Genomic DNA, 24397 nt, shown 5'->3' with positions numbered 1-24397 from the left:
TGGATGGTATAACCATTGAATGAAATAAGAAACACTAGAGAAGGAGGAATAAGGTTTAACCTTTTCCTTGCCCACAAGGAGCTTACACTCAGAGCAAGTTTAAGAGCTTTGCTACAGAACTTGACAACATAATACTAATATGTGTATAATACTATAACACTATAATACAAATAGTATGATACAGTTAGTGTAAAAAATGATGGAGAAGAAAGAGATGCTCCTTATACCCTATACCAGTCAATCACCAGATACCATCAATGTTATCTTCTAAATATTTTTTGGTTTCATCCCTTCCTCTCTAAGTCCATCACTAGTGTCCTTATTACCTCTATCCTGCATTACCAGTTGCTGATTAATTACTGAGTAGCCTCCTAACTGATCTCATTGTGTATCTGCTACTCTCTAATCCATCGTTCACACTACTGTCCAGAATGATCTTTCTAAAGTACAAATCTGAATCTCTCTCTTAAAATTGTTTTTTGGGCTATTATTTACTCAGCTCTTATGACATGCGAGGCACTGCACTAAAAACTTTATGTACGTTTTCTCATGTAATCCTCGTAACAACCATGAGAGAGTAACATTGTTATCCCCATTATGTAAATTTACTCATTCATTACATGCTTATTGAGTTTTTACTATATTCTAGCTACAGTTTTAGGCCCTGAGATTACAACAGTAAATAGATGCAGCAGCAAGCTCTGTGACAGCAAAGCCTATACTCTTCACAACTGACTTTACTGTCACCATATTGTCTTCAGGGAGTCCGTTTCTTCCAGGATAAAATTCGTATGTTGCAGCTTAACATACCAACCCCTGCCTACTTCTTTGGCTTCACCTCTTATTACCACCCACATATACCCTACATTTTTCTCACAGTCAACAACTTTAGATCCATAGCTATGACAAAGCTTGTCACACCTCTTTCCATTGCGTATGTTGTATGTTCTCTTTTCTCATATCTTCACTGGGCTTAAATCTTCCTCTAGTGATCTGGGAGTTTTCTGTCCCTCTCTATTCTCAATCTAAGGAAAATATTCCTTCTTTGTGCTCTTATATACTCTCTATATATGTGCTCTGTACATACTTCTGTAACAGCACTTATCACACTGTATTGCAGGGGTTGGTTTGCCTCTTAGTCGCCGTACTAAGCTGTGGGTTTCTTTGAAGGCAAAGATTGTGTTTCCTACTTCTTCCTCTCTGTATCCTAATTACCTGGCATAGTACCCAGCATATAGCAGGCCCTCAATAAATCTTTATTGAATGAATGAATGGATGGATGTAGCATCATGAGAAAATGCTACACAGATTTAGTCATGATCATGTGTTGAGAATAAAATAAGAATTGACCTGGGGCCGGCCCAGTGGCACAGCGGTTAAGTGCACACATTCCACTTTGGCGGCCTGGGGTTTGCCAGTTTGGATCCCGGATTCAGACATGGCACCGCTTGGCAAGCCATGCTGTGGTAGGCATCCCACATAAAAAGTAGAGGAAGATGGGCACGGATGTTAGCTCAGGGCCAGTCTTCCTTAGCAAAAAGAGGAGGATTGGCTGAAGATATTAGCAGGGCTAATCTTCCTCAAAAAAAAAAAAAATTGATCTAAGTTGCAGATTTGTCTTAAATTTAAAAAAAGAAAGATAGAAAAAAGAATGAATGGGTAAAGCAGTCAGATTATGGAAGACTTCAAATACTAGTTTAAGGAGTTTGAATTGCTCTAATAAGGAATAGCCATTTAAAATTTCTGAATAAGGGACTGATATATTTACATGTACAAAACAGTTTAGAAGAGTGAAAGGTTCGAAAGGACTATCTCCTTGTTCTCACTGCCATTTTTAAATCAAACAAAAACTTCCCCATACACTGTTGTCAGCCTGTGTTTGGACTCACAGACCAAGGGAGCTGGAAAGAAATTTAGATTTTGCCTGGCCCAATCCCTCATTTAATATAGGAACTGAGAAATAAAGTGGTTGCCCAGGGTCACGCAGAAATATAGTGGCAGAGTCAGCACAAAAACCCAGTTTTTTGTTTCTTGTGTATTTCCCCATTCAGTTTTTTTTTCCTCCTGCAATAAATCACTAGTTGGTAAAAATTAAGGCAGAATTTGGTTTTCTGGAGACACTTTTGTATTCTACATGTCACTGTTTCTCACAGGATATTTTTCTGCACGTCTGCAGGTCATCAGATACTTAAAGTACATCAGTTAAAAGGAACCGTACTCATTGGAGTTAATTTTGTGGGCTATTCAGAGAAGAAAAGTCCAAAGGTAAGTAGAGCTTGTTATATAACAAATGTAAATTAAATAACTGAAATTTAAGGCTCTTCTTTAAGAGTCATCTATAACTGATGTAAATCTGAGAACTGCACATCTCTATGATTCTGTTACCTTTGCACTTAAAACAGTACTGGCATCTTCTCTCACTAAGCTGAGGAATTAAAAGTTTATATTCACCTTTGTGGTTCTTATTACATTTCTAGGAACTTTTCAACTTGCCCAGATCTGCAGCTGTGGAGCTGCTCCTGGTGGATGATGTAACTGTATTGCCTGAGAATGCCACCATCTATAACCATCCTGATGTGAAGGTAGAAGCTGTATAGGTCTAGTTAAATGGAATCACATTGGAAGGGAGAGTACGAGGTTATTAAAATTAACAGTATAGAAATAAAAAAGCTCACTTATATGTTGAAAATCACTGATACACATATATAATGCATATATAATAATTAGCTGCAATATCCTTAGGACTTATACTTTAATAATATTTTGTCTTTGGTCCATTGACCTTAATCTTTTCATCCCATACTCTTTCTTAGGTAGGTAGAAGTTGTTTTCTTTGAATTATTTATAACCCAGAGGGAATGGAATATTGTTTGTCTGATTTTTCCTTAGGAAATATTTAGCCTTGTGGAAGGATCTGGTTATTTTTTAGTCAACAGCAGTGAGCAGGACATTGTCACTATTACTTACCTGGAAGCAGAAAGCTCTGTCCAGGTGAGTTCTAGAAATATTCCCAGACTGATAATCTCTGGTAAAAACTCATTCTTAGCAGAATGATTGGAAAAATTCCATTGTATGTCTCAAACTTGTTACAAAAGTAACATTTGCCTCTTTTTTTTTTGAACGAGAGGTTTTTTTCTCTAACTAGCTAAATTACTGGGCAATTTTTGGTTCTGTTTGAGCTGACAGTGTAGGAGACATCTATTTATAAAATTTCCATTAAACGAAGGTTCATTTCTGTAAATTTCACAGCACAGAACTGTATGAATACTTAGATGTACTGTTGACTTTATAACCTGAGCGTATGGTGTTTTCAGCCAGGATATAACAACTCAAAATATTAACTGACTCTATAGTCCATATGCCAAGTGATTTGCTTTTAGTTGACTTGTAGCAATAAAATAATACCTTACATCAACTATGCATATATTTCCTTTCCTTCTAAGAGCTCAAAGGAATTTAACTTACCTTAGTCGTAATGTTTGTTTTTAAAAGGCGAGATTGAGGCACTATATGGAAAAACATGCAGTTGTGCAGGAGCTATAATGCAAGAATGAAAAACAAAGTATTAGTCCACTCAGTACTTTCTCTCTCCACTGTTGATTGCAACATAAATGGGGTTGGTTTTCTTCATGAAATCCTTTCCCTGTTCATAATTAAGAAGCTGGATATGTATGTTGGATTCTGCTTGAATTCAATCAACTTAAATTCTGCTCTTTATCAGTTAATATTTGTTAAGGGTACATATTTTGCTATTAACTGAAACATCACATTAAGGGTACATATTGTGCTATACCTAAGACACATAATGTCATTTCTCAGAGTTCCCATCAAGAAGGCAGTAATATACTGTATTTTCCGCTTTGGATGAAAATAGTTGCTGTGAGTATGTTTGGAGCATGTTTGCTTCTCTACCCAGCTACCATCTTCTTCCTTCTAGTTAGTTCCTGTACATCCTGGATTTCTCGCCTTGGAGGTCTATGATCTGTGCTTGGCTTTCTTGGGTCCAGCAATGGCCCACCTCAGGGTGTCAGACATACAAGAGCTGGAGCTCGACCTGATTGATAAGGTGAGAGATGTTTGCTTTATCTCATAAATGAAGCAGGCCTCATTCTCACTATCTAGCATCACTTAATATAGTCTCTGCTCAGCTACTGTGTATGTATACCAGGACCTTTGGTAATGTTAATGGAAATGCTTGCCCTTAAAGAACAACATTCCAACATTAAACATGATGAAGAAAATAGAGTGTTAAAGAACAACTTAAAAGAGTACACATAGATTAGGCTCATCTGATCAAAGACTGACCAGGAACATTTAGCATGAATAAAAGTTTGCCACCCTCTAAGAGTTAGACTGTCCTTGGCGAATGAGACACCTCTACTAAAATTACTTTTTTTTTTAACTACTAGGTTGAAATAGGTAAAACTGTGTTAGTAACTGTGAGGGTTCTTGGCTCTTCCAAACACCCATTCCAAAATAAATATTTCAGAAACATGGAGCTCAAACTACAGTTGGCTTCTGCCATCGTCACCCTGACGTGAGTACCATTTCAGTACTTCTTTCTCCCCATGCTTAATAGCATGAGAATCTCCCTCCTGGTAGCCTAGTCAGCTCTCTCTTAGGTTATTTCAGACTTTCTTCTTCACTTTTTTGTCACAGTACCTTTCAGCCCATACTCTCTTCCCATATTCAGGTCTCTACAAAATACCCCTTCCACATCACCCAAGATATCTTGTTTTCAGGCTATAATCATGTGTCTCATTAATATTTCCATTTTATGAAACTTCTTCTTGGATGATATCCTTTGAGGGTGCTTCAGGCTAGAAGACCTTCAAAAATCTATTTAGAAGCAGAGGCACTGGTATTCCCCTCTGTGAAAGGGGAAATACAGGAATTCCAAGGGAGTTTAGTGTTTGCAATTTTGCCAGTCTATATTTACATTGCCCTTATTCTTTGGAGCCTTAGAACAAATTTTTGCCCTTCAGGAGCTTCCTGCCATTGCCATGAACTTTGTCTTGACTCTGGAAATTCATTTTCTGGCAGTTCCCTATAACCAGAGTTAAAATGAGCCAAAAATATTAAGCATCTTAAAAAAATGCATAACTGACCACTCTTAAAACTAAATCTTGGGCCAGCCCAGTAGCGTAGTGGTTAGGTTTGTGCACTTTGCTTTGGCAGCCCAGGGTTCACAGGTTCGGATCCTGGGTGGGGACCTACACACACTCATCAAGCCATGCTGTGGCAGCATCCCACATACAAAATAGAGGAAAATTGGCATGAATGTTAGCTCATGGACAATCTTCCTCAAGCAAAAAGGGGAAGATTGGCAACAGATGTTAGCTCAGGGCCAATCTTCCTCACAAAAACAGCAACAACAACAAAAAACCTCAACTCTTTCTCACCTAAAAACTTTCTCATTCATTGCAGGCTAATGGAGGAACAGGACGAATACTCTGAAAATTATATCCTTCGAGCTGTCGCTATTGGGCAATCCACACTTGTGGCCATTGCCAGGGACAAGATGGGGAGAAAATTCACATCAGCTCCTCGGCAAATTGAAGTAAGGAAATTATCTCATCCAAAATTCATACTTCATATTATTTGGCATTATTTATCTTTTTCTGTTTAGTTTTCACAAGTTGAAAATCATTTGACTGAAAAAACTGATAGTTGTCTAACTCTTGCAACAATACGTAATTTGGTTTTGGTTTTTGTTTTTCTGTGTAAAAGTAATACACTTCTGGGCTGGCCCCATGGCCAAGTGTTTAAATCCGCGTACTCTGCTTCAGTGGCCCGGGGTTTTACCAGTTTTGATCCTGGGCACGGACATGGCACTGCTCGTCAAGCTATGCTGAGGCAGTATCCCACATACCACAACTAGAAGGACTCAAACTAAAACTATACAACTGTGTACCGGGGGGCTTTGGGGAGAAAAAGGAAAAGTAAAATCTTTTAAAAAAAAGTAGGGGCTGGCCCCATGGCCGAGTGGTTAAGTTCGCGCGCTCCGCTGCAGGCGGCCCAGTGTTTCGTTGGTTCGAATCCTGGGCGCGGACATGGCACTGCTCATCAAACCACGCTGAGGCAGCGTCCCACATGCCACAACCAGAAGGACCCACAACGAAGAATATACAACTATGTACCGGGGGGCTTTGGGGAGAAAAAGGAAAAATAAAATCTTTAAAAAAAAAAAAAAGTAATACACTTCTTGTAGAAAATTTGGAAAGCACAAAAAAATGTAAAGATGCATAATGAAAACAGCCTTTAATTCCACTACTTAGAGGCAAGTATTATTAAGATTTCAGTGTATTTCCTTCACTTTTTTTCCCAATGCATATTTTAACATGGATGAATCATACTGCTTTTTTCATCTTAATCTTATATCAAAAGTATTTTCTTATGTCATTAAAAGCTAATTGTTGGCCATGTGTTGAAAGTTGTTGAAGCTGGGTAATAGGTACCTGAGAGTTTTTTAACTGTTCTCTCTACTTTTATATATGTTTGAAAAAAGTGAAAAACAAAGATAATTGTAAACATAATTTTAATGGCCACTTTTATTCCAGTGAGTGGTTATGTAATAACTTATTTAAGCATTCTCATTTAAGTAATTTAGAATTTTTTGCTATTATAAATAAAATTTGTTTGTTTTTTTTTTTTGAGGAAGATCAGCCCTGAGCTAACATCTGCTGCCAATCCTCCTCTTTTTGGCTGAGGAAGACTGGCCCTGAGCTAACATCCATGCCCACCTTCCTCTACTTTATATGTGGGACACCTACCACAGCATGGCTTGATGAGTGGTGCCATGTCCGCACTCGGGATCCGAACCGGCGGACCCTGGACCACTGAAGCGGAATGTGTGCACTTAACCGCTGTGCCACCAGGCCGGCCCCCTAAAATTTGTATTTATAAATAAAATAAACTACATGTCTTTGTATATAACTTCATTTTACATAATTAGGATTTTTTTCCTTAGAATAAGCTGCAGGATCATTTGTTATGAAATCAATTAGTTAGTCACTGTTGTCCTTTTGGTTTTCTCCTTCAAGGTGTTTCCTCCATTCAGACTTGTTCCAGAGAAAGTGACACTGATTCCAACTAACATGATGCAGGTGATCTTAAAGACAGAAAAATAAGATTTACCCTTTCTCCTCATTCTACCTCTGTCCCACCCCAACACACACACACCTCTTCTTACTGGCCTCCTCTTGTCTGTTCCCAGCCAAGTTCAACAGGATCTGATAAAGAACAAAATTACTATTTTCCCTATTCCATGCTGAATGTGGTATAAACTACCTCTTGGAATCCTGTGGATATTTGTAGCATTTCCATTTCTTCTGCATTTGAGTTTATATGGGATATGCTGGTTGGGAAGTGGGGGAAGATGAAGTCAAGTTGCTTGGACAGAATGTTGGGAAAAGAGATGTGACTTCTACCCATTCTCCAGGCATTCACCAGTATGTTTAAATTCCAGGTAATATCCGAAGGTGGCCCCCAGCCCCAATCTATCATTCACTTCTCCATCAGTAACCAGACAGTGGCTGTTGTTAATAGGAGGGGGCAAGTTACAGGGAAGGTGGTTGGCACAGCTGTGGTCCATGGTACCATCCAGACAGTAGATGAAGATACTGGCAAAGTCATTGTGTTTTCCCAGGTATTGATTCTTTGTTCTGCTCTGCTTCTCTTCTTCCTTCTGGGAACCATACTGGGAGGTGGGGGAAGGAGTGGTGATGAGGAGAGTGTCAGCAGCCCAGGAAAACCCTTTCAGTCCCCTCATTTGGCATGCTCCTAACCAGGCATTGGAAATACGTAATCTTTAGTGAAAAACCCACAGAGTACTTGGCATTGCTATAAGACATTGTCCCTATCCTTAAGGAATTATGTAAAGAACAAAAACAAACATATCTATGGTACTTTGTTGTTGTTGAATGCCCCAAACAACAACAAACAAACTATGTATCATAAGCCGTCTGTCCACCTGACACACTCCCTCCTAGTCTAAGCTTGCTCTCCACCCTATTGAGCAGGATGAAGTGCAGATTGAAGTTGTTCAGCTAAGGGCTGTTAGGATCCTTGCAGCTGCAACTCGACTCATCACAGCTACTGAGGTCAGTATGATGACTCTGTTCTGAGTTCATTATTTTTATAATGCCAGCTGGGCAGGATATAAAGCACAAAACCACTTTTTCTTTTCAGATGCCAGTTTATGTCATGGGAGTGACCAGTACCCAGACCCCTTTCTCCTTCAGCAATGCCAACCCTGGGCTCACATTCCACTGGTCCATGAGCAAAAGGGATGTATTGGATCTGGTGCCCAGGCATTCAGAGGTATGAATTTTTTTGTTTATTATATTACCTTAGGGATCTTGATATTAAATTTATTTTATTTCATCATAAGTTTTAGATTGACTCACTTTCTAAACTACACAATATTATTATTTATCTCTTTTTCCTATTGTTCTGTGAACACTAGAAACCTGCAAATCATACCTGGAATTCAAATTTGAGTACTCAGATAACACTATATGATTTTTAATATACTTTGCTGGAAAGAGCTCTTGAAAGCAATGTTTCCTTTACTATTGTATTTGTTGTATTGGTGAGCAGATGACTATGTTACACGAGTAACACATTATGAACATAAAGTATATATACACAGAGTTTAAATATGTAAAATAATCTTTTAACATGTTCAGACACACTTAATTATGTTAATAATCATGTTTGTGCTGCATGATGGGCAGTTGACATTAACAGTAAGAAAGGTAGGGGCCAGCCCCTTGGCTGAGTCATTAAGTTCGCATGCTCTGCCTCGGCAGCCCAGGGTTTCACCAGTTCAGATCCTGGGCGTGGACAGGGTACTGCTCATCAGGCCATGCTGAAGTGGCATCCTACATAGCACAACCAGAAGGACCTACAACTGGAATATACAACTATGTACTGGGGGACTTTGGGGAGAAGAAGAAAAAAAAAAAGGAAGATTGGCAACAGATGTTAGCTTAGGTGCCAAAAAAAAAAAAAAAACAAACAAAAAACAGTAAGAAAGGTGGATGCTGAGGATATTGCTGGGCCTGAGGTACTGGGAGCTTGGGAGAACTGGATTCCCACTGTGAGCATGTGGGGTGCTGTGGATGCCGTGGGGCTGGTGTGGGCCACCAACTGGCAGCTGATTCTGACTGAGTGCCATATATCAATGGCAGACTTAAGAAGGACTTAATTAAATTGCTCCTCCATGGTTCCCTTTGGTGGTGCCGGCTCCTCCCAATTCAACACCTGCTTCATCTGCAGTGGCTGAAACCCTCAGGATGGACATGGGGGAAAGCCACAGTGCAACCTAAGTCCTTTTATTACTGAAAATAGCTTTGATGTTTTAATACACATAACATTAAACCTTACTCTGAAGCCTGAAAAAGAAAAAAAAAGAAAGATGGATGCTACAAGACAAACTTTACCTAATCATCAGATTGATGTTTTTACCTGATCATCAGTTTGATGGAACCCACCCGAGGTGGTCTGGGGACAGCGGCAGACATGGATAAAGTAGTCTGGGCTTTACCTTAGGAAGTAGGAACCTGACCCCAAGGTACCCAGTAGGTCACAACTCAGTGCCCACAAGAACAAAGAATTAGACGTTGGGAGAGAACAGAGCAGTTACAGGAGCTAGAATCAGTAGGGTATTTCTGGAGCCAGCGAAAAAGCAAAGAGGAAAGGTCTAGAAAAAGTAAAAAATATATATTTGCAATATTTCTAAAAATATCCTAGATCTATAATCTAGGGAAACTCTGATGGTCGGGTCTCCTATCTGTCATGGGCAGAGCCTAGTTATACTTGGAATTGAGGAGCAATGGAACTGTACTTAGTTTGGAGTTCTGCAGAGGGATTTGGCTTTTTGTCTTGAATAGCAAATAGAGATTATGTGAAAGCAGGGGATGGCTTCAGCCTTAGCATCTGTTGTACTTCTCCTTTCCTCTATTTTCTTCCCTAAAACATCACTCTTTTCTCTAGCAGAAGAAATGATTGAGAGCTATACAAAGATTTTCTTCTGCCTCAGACCCTGCATAGGCAAACTGGGCTATGAAATAGGCAATAGAAAGGTCTCCAATGCCCCACAAGGTAGATTTCCTTCACTGTCATGTCACCATTTAGAGATTCACTTGGCTTAGACAATTATAAACCACTCGTTCTTTAGCATAAGACTTTCTTCCAGATAACTGATTGAGATCTGTTGAGATTCCACAAAGGAAATGGGAATTTTTATGTAGGGGAGGAGGGAAAGGTGATTTTGGAACTTGGGACTCTATGTGAGACAAGAGAGCTAGAAGGAAGATCTTGAGGACTCTGGACAGCAAGAAGGCAGGGGAGATAGGACATGAAGTGAGTCCCCAAAAGGTAGGCAGGTGCCTACTTCAACATTTGCTTTAGTGTTGGCTCTACCTTCCCTATTACCAGAAATTTGTCCAGGTCTAATCCTTATCCAGTCCAGACTAGAATGGTGAGTGAAGCAAGTGGGGAGATAATGAGCCAGTTTTAGCATAGTCCTAAAATAGAAGCTTCCCCTTCTTGTCCTTTTCCTTCCCTGCTACCACTCTGAACTCCAGCAGTAGATTGTCTCCCTTCTCTCCCATCTCAAGTTCTACTGTCTGAACCCAGTTTACAAACCCTTTCCTTCATTTCCATTCTTCTCCTATCAATGAATTGTCTTCGAGATAGCATAAGAATCTTACCAGATTGCCCAAATTTGTTGAGCACTTCAAGCAGAGGTTTACTTCAGGGGTGACTGTGGTGCTGGGAATATGAAAAGAAATAACCATGAAAATAAGCCCTGAAAGTATAGTTCTTCTAGCTAGCTTCTAGATTTCCAAGACTCATTGTCCTTATTGTTATAGCAAAGAGGGAAGGGCACAGTGTTTATTCATGAATATTTCTTAATCCATCCCCTCACTATCTAGGTTTTTCTACAGCTCCCAGCAGAGAATAACTTTGCCATGGTTGTCCACACAAAAGCAGCTGGCCGGACCAGTATCAAAGTCACTGTCCGCCATATGAATAGTTCCTCTGGGCAGTTTGAGGGGAATTTGTTGGAACTATCTGATGAAGTTCAGATCCTGGTAAGGTGATCACAGTTTGAAAGCTAAACAGCAATGCAAGTAGAAGGAGATGATTATTATTTCTGTGCATTTGGGTAGATAAGCTAGAAGACAAGAATTTGCTAAATGAATAGATGAACCATAAAATGACAACAGAAGCCAAGAAGAAATGCAAAGTCGAAAGATAGGCAGATATTGCCCTTTAAGACTAACACAGGAATTTCTTTTCCAACTAGCAGAACAAGATGCTTTTCAAATAACCCTCCCCCAATGTCATCCCCCACAGAAGTAATGGGGTGACGATCGGAATGTGTTGGGGGCTTGTCATATAGGCAGGGAACAAGATCTGCCCTCATTTATCACACTGAATTCCTTTCCCCAGCTGGCCCAGATCTGGGCAGTGAAAGCTGGGACAAGCATGATTGAACTTGCACAGGGTGGCAGCCTGAAAATATGAAAATGGCTTATTTTTGTATATCAAGGAGGTATATAGTCTCTTATTATCCATGAAGAGCTTAGTCCTAATAGAGAAATTGCTAGAGGGATCCCTGGAACAGATTTATAGTTTCTAGATCTTTGTCATTCCTGCTAATTGCCTCTTTATAAGTATTGACATTAGAAACTATAGCACATGCACTCCTCTCAACTCCCTACACAATGAGCGTAGGATATGAACACCACAATAACTAAAGAGGGATGAATTTCTGAGCCGTTCTGCCTAACATAGATATTATGATACTTAACTATATTCGTAGGTAGATTGAAATCTAATCCTAACTTCTGGTAAGGTGTAAGAGTATGAATAATTTCTACAGATGTCCTCAGGCTGAAAGCTAAATGGCTCTAATGTTTTTTAGAATTCAAAAGAAAAATTTATCATTTGTGTGGGGCAAAATGTTCCTCTACCTCTGAATATGGGACTTATTTTTTTCTTTTTTGCTCCTTTATTTTGGTTTTCGTTCTCTGAGTCAGTGAGGGGTAGAGGAAAGAACACTTCACTAGGAGTCACTGAATAGTGTCCTTTACTAATTTAATATTATAGGTTCTTTGTTCTCAAATCTCTTTTCAGGTTATCAGAGCTAAAATTAGAAAATTCAAAATTATTTTATACTTAATATCTAAGTATTACAGAGGATGTGGTAAGTGTAAACTTTGTCACATGCCCAGTCCCTTGTGGTCAGAGGTAGGGCTACTGTTAGGTTATATATTCTAGAATATCTAGGTTTGTTTTAATTGCCTGCCTCATTTTGGAAAGAAATACTATGGAACAGTAGGCTCAATTGAAGATAGGCAGCCTGTTGATTTGTAGTTTTTCATGTGAGTACAGGTCAGCATTTGTCTTTTCCAGAAATGAGAAAAACATTATTTCTCATTATAGGTGTTTGAAAAACTCCAACTATTCTATCAAGAGTGCCAACCTCAGCAAATTCTGATGCCCATGAATTCTCAGCTCAAACTCCATACCAACAGGTGAGGAGAATGGAGAAGGGCAGGCCAGGTTCTAACTTTACCCTCAGTAAAACATTGCACATGGAAAGAACTATTGCCTTCTAGGTGATTTTTCTAACCCACAATTTTTTTTCAGCTGAGGTGAAATTTATATAACATAAAATTAACTATTTTAAGTGTACTTAAAGTGGCATTTTTTTCATTCACAATATTGTACAACCATCACCTCTATCTAGTTCCAAAACATTTTCATTACCACTAAAGGAGACCCAAATCCATTAAGCAGCTCATCTTTCTCTCATCCTTCTATCTTCCTCTCAGTCCCTGGCAGCCACTAATAAGCTGTTTCTATGAATTTAACTATTCTGTATATTTCATATAAATGGAATCATACAATATGTGATCTTTTGTGTTGGCTTCTTTCAGTTAGATAATGTTTTTGAGGTTCATCCGTGATGTAGCATGTATCAGTACTTCATTCCTTTTTATGACTGAATAATATTCCATTGTATGGCTATAACACATTTTGTTTATCCATTCATCAGTTGATAGACATTTGTGTTGTTTTCACCTTTTAGCTATTGTGAATTGTGTTTCTATGAACATTCATGTACAAGTATTTGTTTGAAAATCTGTTTTCAATTCTTTTGGCCAAATAATTTTTTAATGATAAATGTGTAACAGGATTTGATTTTTAAAGAGATAAGCATAATCCAAAGGCAGACTTTTACCTGAGGAACAAATAAGCACACGACATGGAGAATGGCAAGCAGTTTCTTCAGAGAACAGCCTCTAACAGTGATCCTGGTAACCTCTACTCCTTTCTTTCTGGTCAAACAGAGACCCCAAGAGATGCCACTTGCTCCATTTGTTCCCTAGGGAAGGGGCCGCCTTTGTGAGTTCCCGTGTTCTCAAGTGTTTCCCTAATTCATCCGTCATTGAGGAGGATGGTGAAGGGCTCCTGAAAGCTGGTTCCATTGCAGGTACTGCTGTGTTGGAAGTTACTTCTATAGAACCTTTTGGAGTCAACCAAACAACCATAACTGGGGTTCAGGTGAGTTCAGAACCTTACTCAAAAAAAATAAAAGGAATACCATGGCCTTAACAGGCAGATTTCCTTTTTCAAGAACTAGAAATTTCTCTGGAAGTCAGAAATGAACTGTAAGATAAGAGGACAATCTTGAAATGGTTATAAACCACAAAATTAAAGTGGACTTTAGAGTCCTTGTTATAAAAGGGATTAGCTTCAAATTGGTATGATTGTCTTCTGAGAAGCTTTGGTAAAAGGCTTGGTGTGGGAGAACTGTAGAACTATTACTATCAATATTAGGCTTTGTTATTAGAATAAAAAAATTAAAAATTAGAAGACACTTTAGAGGTAAGTTAGTCTAACACAAAAAAAAAAAGAAAAAATTTTTAGGCATTAAATACCTGGTATGTTCCAGTCACTATGTTGGTCCTTTTGTGTATATTAACTCTTTCAACTACCACAAAAACCCTATGAGGCAGGCATTATTATCCTTATTAAACTGATAAGAAATCTGAGCTCTAGAATGGTTAAATGAAGTGAAGAAATGATGAAGCTAGGATTCAAAACTGGACTTCTCTTACTGTATCATAGCTTATCTCTTGCAGTGTGAAAACACAATCTATAATATTTTTGATAAATGATCAATTATTTAATAATAAATATTAGGGCTGGCCCCGTGGCTGAGTGGTAAAGTTCACAGGCCCCCCTTCAGCGGCCCAGGGTTTCACCAGTTCAGATCCTGGGCATGGACATGGCACCACTCATCAAGCCATGCTGAGGTGGCGTCCCACATAGCTCAACCAGAAGGGCCCACAACTATGTACTGGGGGGCTTTGGAGAGAATAAAGAAAGAATTAAAAAAATAAAAGATAAGCTAATAACAAAATAAAAAATAAATAATAATAAATATTAAACACTCTGTACAAAATAGATGAATTGCAGTCCTTTCCTCAAAAAGCTCCAGCTTCTCTTAACATTCCCACAGCTTCAGTAATTAAAAAGCCATTTCCTGTACTGTCACATTTCTTTTTCACTCTGAATTAAGTCATCTCAAAACAAGAGCTGTTTCCTACAAAAGAGGAACATCATTTTTATCATTGATTATAAATCTCAGAATATGGCCACAGCTCTTCTCCAACACATCCTTTACTGTACCAGTGGGTTTTTGTCTCGCACAGGTAGCACCAGTGACATACCTGCGAATGAGCAGCCAACCCAAGCTATACACAGCCCAAGGAAAGACCCTATCAGCCTTTCCCTTGGGCATGTCTCTCACCTTCATTGTTCAGTTTTATAATAGCATCGGAGAGAAATTCCACACACACAATACCCAGCTTTATCTGGCTCTGAACAGGTATGGAAGTCAAAGGAATGGTGCTGATACTGTGGTAGGTATCTTGCAGATTAGACTCGTATTATATAGCAGCTCCAGTAAATTCCTCTCGCGTTCTGCACTTGGCATCCATCTTTCTTTCATTGAGATGGGGAAAAGACCAGAATGGTATTAGTTGTTCAATGAAAAAGAATTTCAGGATGTTTTGAATCTGTCAAGTCCTAGTTCACAGAAAGCTCCCATAGGGAGCTAATTGGAGCATTACTATCAAAATAACATGCTGGAAAAACAATCTTTTTCATTAAAAAAAAAAAAAAGCCTTACTGGGCACTATATATAAGAAGGTAAATAGATCTGATTCCTGGCTCCTAGTTGCTTACTCTCCATTGTAGAATTCCTTCTGAACTTTTGAGCTGTGGAATATAAATGTTGTGATAGGGTCAGCCCCCAGAACTGTTTTCTAACTATTGTCTCTTTTCAGAGATTTCTACCTTTCATGTAGACCTTTCATGTACTTTCAGAGATGACCTGCTGCTTATTGGACCAGGGAAAAGGAACTATACTTACATGGCCCAGGCTGTGAACAGAGGGGTGACACTTGTGGGGCTCTGGGACCGGAGACATCCAGGCATGGCAGATTATATTCCTGTTGCTGTAGAGCATGCCATTGAGCCAGACACCAAGCTTACCTTTGTCGGAGATGTCATCTGCTTCAGTACTCACCTTCTCAACCAGAACGGTCTGGCTACCTTCCCTTTCTCAAACTCACAACTGACAGGATTAGAAAGCAACTCATCCCTTAGAGGATTTTTTCCAAATTATCTAAAACCTTTCTCTAAGAAAGAAAACACTTGTGTGTGTTTTAATATTTTTCACATAATTCTCAGTTAATGCCCATTTCTCTCAACAGCCAGCCACTTAGAAGTAAGCCAGTAATATTTATCAAGTGCCTATTGAATGCATAGCTGTATGTAGTCTATATGTAGACAGCGTAGTGTATCATGCCTTCTCCCCCATTCCCAGCTTCTGAAGGAAGGTAACTGCTAAATTGAAGGGCAGTAAAGGATAGATAAAAGGAAGGAAAGCACAATACAACCTTAGTTCTAAGAACCAATTGTGTGTACACTGTTTGCTAGGCACATTTGAAGGCCTAACGCCTACATATATTATCACTGTAATAAGGTTTGGCCTTGTACTGGGTAAACTCTACTGGTCAGCAGAGCGTTTCTGTTCTAAGATGTACTATTGAGTTAAAGAAAATCAGTCTTTGGTTAGGAAATGAGTGTTAGTTCTTTGGGCTTATAGACAGCATATACCAAGGTGGTATGCACTGACTGGTTGTATACATCCAAATAATCCATCCAAGTAAGACTGGCTGGGGTAGTATGTGGCTTTGGCTTCGCATTCTCTTCTGGGACTGTGGATACATGTGTTTGGGTAAAGTGATGTAATGTTGGACCTGACTTGAGCATTAACTGTATATTTTGGACTTGATACAAAGGGAGCTCTATTAAGCCTAGGTCAAATCCTCCAATCCTGTGATTTGCAAAGAACTACTACTAATGTGTAATCCAGGGCCAGTGAGCTAACTCTGCTTTAAGGTTGACAATCAGAGTTACAATCCCATGATTGTTAATCTCTTGTCAATGAAGCAGAGGCTTTTTTAACTCTCTTTTGCTAGGTTTTGTCAGGATTGTCCCTGTCTTCCATTCTGGAATTTTGGGGGCATCCCATATCTACACCACTTTGGATGAGGAAACAAAAGGGCCACATGCCAGGATCAGTAACCTAACCTAACCTTTGGCATTCCTCTGCCACCTTGAGACTTAAGCCAAAGTAAACAAATCCTCTCTCCTGCCAGTTGTCACTTTCTTGCAGTCTTCCTGCTGGTATCAATCAGTAGCTCAAAGCAGATTCATCCTTAGCAGTGTCTAAACAAAGTTTAATCAGAGTTATCCCTGTGTATAAAAAGAGTTTTTCTTTTTCCTATGGAGGAATAGTTACATTCTTCAACTAAGTAACTCCTTTTATGATTCTGAAGGTCAGTAGTTCTTATTTTATTTTGCTGGCATGATATATGAAGGGGAGCCTGACATTCAGAAAAAACAAAGTTATCCTCAGAGCTGGGTGTTCCTCCTGGGAAGAGATATCTCTATACTTGAATGGGCTACTGATTTGGTTTCTGAGTAGGGTCAGAGTGATCATCAATTTATATCAAAGGTAGAAGCCAAGTGCTTTCTCTTATCTTTCCCTAGGTGAACCTGGGATATGGATGATTTCTGCTGACAATATTTTACAAACAGACATTGTCACTGGGGTTGGAGTGGCCAGGAGTCCAGGAATAACAACAATCTTTCATGACATCCCAGGAGTGGTGAAAACATATCGAGAGGTAAACCTAATGATACCAGGGTTGAAGAAACTAGGGTGACTATTTCCATATATGGGAATATGCATATAGAAAAGACATCCTAGGAAAAGAAATATACTCGTGTATCAGATATAAAACCAGTCAACAAACTTTACTGAAACATAAAGGTAAACAGTGATTAGGATTCTTGATCAGAAGTATGACTCGTCTGATTTATATTCTAAAATATCACTGTGGCTACAGGTTGGTACTAGACGTAGGGGCAAGGGTAGAAGCTGAGAGGCCAGTTGGGAGGCTATTATTGCAATAACTCAGGTGAGATATGATGGTGGACCAGGGTGGTAACAGAAGAGGTGGTGAGAAGTTGATCAGATTCTTAATATGTTTTATAGGTAGAGCCAATAGAATTTCCTGACAGATTATATGTAGCATATGAGAGAATAAAGAATGACTTAACCTTATTTTTTTTTTTTTTTCGCTTGAGGAAGATTAGCCCTGAGCTAACATCTGTACTAATTTCCTCTATTTTATATGTGGGTCACCACCACAGCATGGCTGAGTGGTGTAGGTCCATGCCCAGGATCTGAACCCATGAACCCAGGCCACCAAAACAGAGCATGCCAAACTCAACCACTGTGCCATGGGGCCAGCCCCTTAGGTTTTTGATTAAATAATTAAAAGGACAGAGTTGCCATCAACTGAAATGGGGAAGACTGTAGATGGAACAGTTCTGAAGAGAGCAGTCAGTTTTGGACATGGAAAATTGGGTGTCTATTAGATGTCAAATGGATATGTTGAAGTAGCTGGATATAAACGTCTGGGAGTCCATGGCATAGAGATGATATTTAAAGCCATTAGATCACCAAGAGAATGAGTATAAATAGAGGAAAGATCCAAGGACTAAGCTCTGGGGGCACTTCAATATTAAAAGCTCTGAGAGAAGAAGAACCAAGAAGAGAGACTTGTAAGAAACAACCAGTGAAGTGGGAGTAAGACCCATAGATTCTGGTGTCCTGGAAGCCAAGTGAAGAAAGTATTTCAAGGATGGAGGGGTGATCAACCACGTCAAATGCTACTGATAGGTCAAGTAAGCTGAAAACTGAGCTGATGGTTTTTGCAATATGGAGACCCGTGACTTGTTGAGTAGCTTCAGTGGAATGATGGGAGTGAAAGTTTGATTGGAGAATTGGAAAGGAGGCCTTGAAGACAGTAGATATTAGATAGCTCTTCAAGTAGTTGGAGTCGAGTTTGTTTTGTTGATTATGTTTTTTAAATGGGAGAAATAATGACTTAGGAATGACTCACTAGAGAAGGGAAATTTGATGTAGGAGTAGGGAGAATGGCTGGAGTGAGATTCTTGAGGAGGTGAGATGGGTGAGTAAGTGAAGAGGGTGGCTTTATGAAGCCTTTTCTATTTCCCCCTTAAACACATGAAGTGTCTCCTTCCTCTGTACCCAAAGAACTTGTTTGTTCCTCTTTCCATTCCTCAAATGTAACAGCTATCATTTGTTGAGCATCTACTATGGAATTGTCACTTTGCATCTATTTTTTTTGAATTTTGATTTTACATCCAGTACAATTAACATTTTTAATCTTTACAACCCTGCAAAGTAAAGTGTTATCCCAATTTTATAGATGAGTAAATTGCCTAATAAATGCTCACATGATATCTGGTACCTTCTTTTAAGGAGCTCACATCTAGTGGTGACATAATTACATATAGATGGCATAAATAACTACAACATAATTGATCAGTGCTTTACTAGTGATATGTCAGAAATGCTCTTAGAATACAGATGAAAGTCACTAATTCTGCCTAGACATTAAGGCTAAATTTTCCAGAGGTGACATTTAAACTGAGTCTTGAGGATTAGGAATTTGTCTGGCAGAAAAAGGGAAGAAGGCTTTTTAGACTAAAGGCATAGATGAGCAAAGGCAAATGAAAGTATACGTTGTGTTTGAAGACTACTAAGTAAATTAGGGTGACTTCAGCAAGTTTATAAGGGTAGAGAGGGAAAAATTGGATAACATCCAAAGAGAATGTGTATCATGAGCAGATAAGAGGGTTGAGGACAGAGGTAGCATGAGAAGACAACCAGAAAAGAGATAGGGAAGGGTCTAGGTCTAGAAAAGCAAGGAGAAACGGCATCACAAAAGGCAAGGGAGGGAACGGGCTATGGTGTCAGAAGCTACAGAGCTCAAAAGGTCACTTATATTCCAGTTTGTGTATCCTGTACAATCTTCATTTAATTATTTACTAACTAGCAGACACTCACTAAGCCCTGTTATGTGTCAGCGATTGAGTTAGGCTCTGGAAATACAAAGATGAAGAAGACAAAACTCCTCTCCTCACTGAGCTCTTAACGTTAACAAACTTGGTTTTAAGTGTCCTTGAATATTTGAAAAAACACATTATGGTAGTGCTGAGGAGACTGGACAGTATATTGCATTTAAATTGAAGATATTAGTGGGGAAAGGAGTCATCATTATCATCATCTCTCATTGTAATCATTAAGCACTTATAAGCACTTATTAGTTTATAAGCTGAAGAACTTATAAACTAATAGGAGGGGCTGGCCGAGTGCTTAAGTTCACACGCTCTGCTTCAGCAGCCCAGGGTTTCGCTGGCTCAAATCCTGGGTGCGGACATGGCACTATTCATCAAGCCATGCTGAGGTGGCATCCCACATGGCATAACCAGAGGTACTCACAACTAGAATATACAACTATGTACTGGGGGACTTTGGGGAGAAGAAGGAAAAAAAAAGATGTTAGCAACATTTGTTACCTCAGGGGCCAATCTTTAAAAAAAATTTGTAAAAAGAAACTAATAGGAGAGATTTTAACAAGTAAAAAATACCTACGGGGCCAGCCCAGTGGTGCAGTGGTTAAGTTCGTGTGCTCCGCTTCGGCAGCCCGGGGTTCAAGGATTTGGATCTCAGGTGTGGACCTACACACCACTCATCAAGCCATGCTGTGGTGGCGTCCCACAAACAAAATAGAGGAAGATTGGCACAGATGTTAGCTCAGAGACAATCTTCAGATTGGCAATAGATGTTAGCTCAGGGCCAATCTTCCTCAACAAAAAAACAAGAACAAAAAAAAACACCCTACAATATAAGGCAGAACATTACAAGTATACTGAGAGAAGCAAAGTACTTTGAAGTTTCAGAAAAGGTTGAGATTATATGCAACTAAACAGAGAGAGAGAAAACTTTCTAAAGAAAGTTGCAATTGTCTTCAAAGGCATTTTAATATGGAGTCATACAAGTGGAAGGTATGTCAGAAGGAAAAATAGACAAAGACCTCCTGTTAGGAAAAAGTGTTATTTTCTTCTCAAAAGTGAACAGATTTTGTGGTTCTCAAATATGTGATCACTAGAAGGGCAATTTGCACTTGTGTGAAATAGGTGCTTTTGGTTAAATAATTTATGAGGGGTGGAGAGGGAGAGAATTAAATTCTTAGGGAACTTATGTATCTAAGATTTTCCTTTGGTTTGCTGACAGGTGGTGGTCAATGCATCATCCAGATTAACACTCAGTTATGACCTCAAGACCTACCTCACCAATACCCCCAATTCAACTGTGTTCAAGCTCTTCATCACCACTGGCAGAAATGGTGTCAATCTTAAAGGTTAGGAATCTCATTATAGGTCTAGGTGATTTTCCTCATCTTTCCCATCTTCCCTCAATTCACTTATCCCGTTGGATTAGCAATCCAAGTTTCCTTTCACTTCAAAATTGACTCCACCCTAACAAATAAATCATTGAGAGCTATGAAACCTCAGAAATTATGACTGGATTAAGGTTTTGAAATAGGCTCAACCTCGTCACTATTTTCTTTCTAGTTATAACCCTGCCTGAAAACAGGAAGTGGCCTAGACCAGGGATTTCCAAACATGGCTAACTTTCAAGGTTGCCCAAGGAAATTTTTAGAAAATAGATTCTTAGGCTCCATCCAGAGATTTAATAAGTTTGAGATAGGGCCTACGATTCAGTTCTTTTAAAGGTTCCCCATAGTTGAGAATTGTTAGACTAGGTGACATCTGAAATGTTACTTGCTCAGCAAATTTGCCTTGTGTATTCTTGTTTCTCTTTTTGTTCTGTATTGGGCTATGATTTGCTGTCCAAAAAAAGGGGAAGAAAGAAAACTAAAACACAAGAAGCTCCTAATAGATTCCAGATGCTATGTTAGGAATTTTTATGTATTTTAACTCATTTAACAATCTCATCATGTAGTTATTATTATTTAAAAGATGGGAATACCGAGTCTACGAGCAAGTAACTTGTACAAGGTAACAAGTTACAAGTTAGTGGCAGAAGTGGTAGACATGTCCCTCTCCAAAGTCCATGTACATTCTTTTATTCCCTTTTTTTCCCTAAAGAAAGAATAAACTTGAGATCTTTTTTTTTCAGTCAAGAGAACACTCAAAACCAAGCAGAGAAATCCAGAATATAATTACTATCTATAAAACTTAAGACAATTTTAACTCTGTCCTTTTGTCCTTTAGTTTTTAAGCACTTAACATATTTTCTTTTCATATTAGATACTTAATCTTACAAATACAATCTAAGTGTATATAAATAGGAATATTTTAATCTTTAAATTTTCCAGGTTCTTTTACAAAGCACTAAATGTTTCTTCATAACATATTCACTCACTGTTGTCTACCTTATGATTTTACAGACAGACTGCAATTTTTTCCCCGCAGAATTTTTCCTAAACCCCAACTTACTATGAAATCTCATGAAACAGTTCCTTTGACATTGCTGATAGTCTCCAAAAGATGAGAATGGTCACTGGACTGTTGGTAATTGAGAAAGAGCTTCAGCAAACTGAGACCATTAAGAAACTGTACAGGGGAAAATCTTAACAGGACACTAATTCCTATTTAATCTAGAATGCTATCCATTGCAGCTGACCCAACCATGGCGCCAGTTCATTTCTTGCTGGCTATGTGGCTCCTGTTTAAGGCACCACTTGTAAGGAAATTCTAGAGATCTTTGACTTGAATCATACTGCAATTGATTATGGAAAACAAACCTTCCAAGACTTAAAAGCTACCTCACAACTGTAATGCTTTGATTTCTAATAGATGCCCAATTTCCCTGTCATCTGTCTTATTCCCACTGATGAATTCCAAAAACCTTTGAAAGAGGAAACCACCTACGATATTAATAATGGAAGTCCCACTATACTCATTCACAAACTAGCAGAGGCAGGGTCTTACACTATTCTTTCACCTTGACTATAGCAGGAGCCAACAGAGCTAGCAAGTAGACAGCTGTAGCAAGCCAAGCAGAACTGATCCTGTTTCTTGGTTTTTTTAGATACCAATCTGCCTGTATATAATGGTGCCCCCTTTCACAAATTCTTTTTTTTTTTTTAAGATTTTATTTTTTTCCCTTTTTCTCCCCAAAGCCCCCCAGTACATAGTTGTATATTCTTCGTTGTGGGTCCTTCTAGTTGTGGCATGTGGGATGCTGCCTCAGCGTGGTTTGATGAGCAGTGCCATGTCCGCACCCAGGATTCGAACCAACAAAACACTGGGCCGCCTGCAGCGGAGCGTGCGAACTTAAGCACTCGGCCACGAGGCCAGCCCCTCACAAATTCCTGTTAGTGACAAAGCTATTTACCTCTTTTCTGCTTATCAGGATCCTGCACCCCAAGTCAGGCCTTGGCCATTACAAGAATACTGCTTCCACAGACCCTCATGCTGTGCCATGTACAGTTCAGTAATACTTTGCTAGACATTCCAGCAAGTAAAGTCTTTCATGTTCATTCAGATTTCAGCATGGAGAAAGGTAGGTTCCACCAGGTGCATCTAGATTCCCCCTTATTTTCACATTTGTACAACTGTCACTTTCTTATTGGACTTTCCAGTTTCATCTGCTATATCACTATGGAATCGTTCTCAATCCACATTTTCATTCAGTCCATTCAACAAACTTTTAACACGTCTCTATAACACCTTGTGCTTTTCTATTATAATTTACTATTTCCTTCATTAATCCCTGTTATCTCTGTGAGGGCTTGGATTATGTCTCATTCATCTTTTATCCCCAAGAAGTAGCACAGTGTTTGAATGTTTGTTGTTGAACTTAAGGATATTCCAAGCAGAAGAATAGCATTAATAAGTGGAACGTGGAAATACGTACAATGTTGGGATAACTTTATATAAATCAACCGATCTAAACTGAGACGATTCATGTCAAACGTAACTAGGATAGAGCTATATCATGGGAGAGCTTCCGCTCAACTGCCAAGCAGTTTCAGTGTTATGGGTAAAGAGCAACCACTGAAGGAAGCTTCATTTGGCAAACTGTTGAGCACCAAATAGAATGCCTGGTACCAAGACAGGCACTGGAGGTACAAAGAGAAGTAAGACAAGGCTTTTAACTCTGGTACTGCACAGGGTGATTAGTTATAGAATAAAGATATGCATGTGACACTAGAATGACAGAAAGAAAAGAGTATCTACATCAAACCTGAGGGTTAAAGTAAAGTTTTACAGAGGAAATGACCTTTAGAAGGAAGACTAGGAATGAGGTAGATATGAAGAGAACAGGACATTCCAGGCAATATAGAGCCCTGGAGAAGTTTTCAAAAACAAGATGAAAGCAGTTTCAAGGTATCTAGTGGCAGTATACAGAATGGGTAAGAAAGAAGACTGGGAGGCATGGAGACTCATAAATGGAGCCATTGCAATAAGCCAAGCATGAACTGATGAGGGTCTAGACGAGGATAACAGAGATACTAAGAGAGGAGGCAGACGTCAGAGGCATTTCAAAGGCTGAGTCAGCAAGCCTCGGAGAATGACCGGATATAGGAATGAAGGAAAGGATGTCAAAAGACAGCTGAGGTGCCTTCTGTGTGGGTAACTAGAAAAACAATACTGTTGACAGAAGTAAGGCCATCACGATGTGGTTTGATAGAGAAGTGATTACACCATGTTCAAAGCTTGCCGTTCTTTCACAAACCCTTTTCTGATCTCAGCAACTCTACCTCGTTCTATACCCACTAAGTTCCATTTTCACTATATTATTTAATACTCCCTGACATGTTGATTTACCAATAATGGTATTCTTAAGCAACAAGTTCACTTGTGGGTTTCCTGGGATTGTTTTCTTTTT

At 39.1% G+C, this 24397-nt stretch overlaps 1 protein-coding gene across 1 annotated transcript in view; it reads left to right on the top strand.

Annotated features, from left to right (window-relative positions):
* The window catches only part of NUP210L (nucleoporin 210 like), a 91226-nt gene that overhangs the window by 61760 nt on the left and 5069 nt on the right, over positions 1-24397 (top strand). Inside the window, exons 18-35 of the mRNA XM_044757807.2 lie at positions 2177-2265; positions 2478-2582; positions 2890-2991; positions 3938-4066; positions 4410-4537; positions 5428-5560; positions 7044-7106; positions 7469-7648; positions 8022-8102; positions 8191-8322; positions 10944-11102; positions 12460-12551; positions 13410-13584; positions 14739-14914; positions 15415-15632; positions 17149-17285; positions 20771-20897; positions 22919-23068. Of these exons, the coding sequence (XP_044613742.2) occupies positions 2177-2265; positions 2478-2582; positions 2890-2991; positions 3938-4066; positions 4410-4537; positions 5428-5560; positions 7044-7106; positions 7469-7648; positions 8022-8102; positions 8191-8322; positions 10944-11102; positions 12460-12551; positions 13410-13584; positions 14739-14914; positions 15415-15632; positions 17149-17285; positions 20771-20897; positions 22919-23068 (2376 nt within the window). The remainder of the gene's footprint in view (positions 1-2176; positions 2266-2477; positions 2583-2889; positions 2992-3937; positions 4067-4409; positions 4538-5427; positions 5561-7043; positions 7107-7468; positions 7649-8021; positions 8103-8190; positions 8323-10943; positions 11103-12459; positions 12552-13409; positions 13585-14738; positions 14915-15414; positions 15633-17148; positions 17286-20770; positions 20898-22918; positions 23069-24397) is intronic.

This window comes from Equus asinus, chromosome 25, assembly GCF_041296235.1.
Source record: "Equus asinus isolate D_3611 breed Donkey chromosome 25, EquAss-T2T_v2, whole genome shotgun sequence".
NCBI lineage: Eukaryota > Metazoa > Chordata > Mammalia > Perissodactyla > Equidae > Equus > Equus asinus.
The sequence above is the reverse complement of the archived record's forward strand: the minus strand, read 5'-3'. Positions and strand labels throughout refer to the sequence as shown.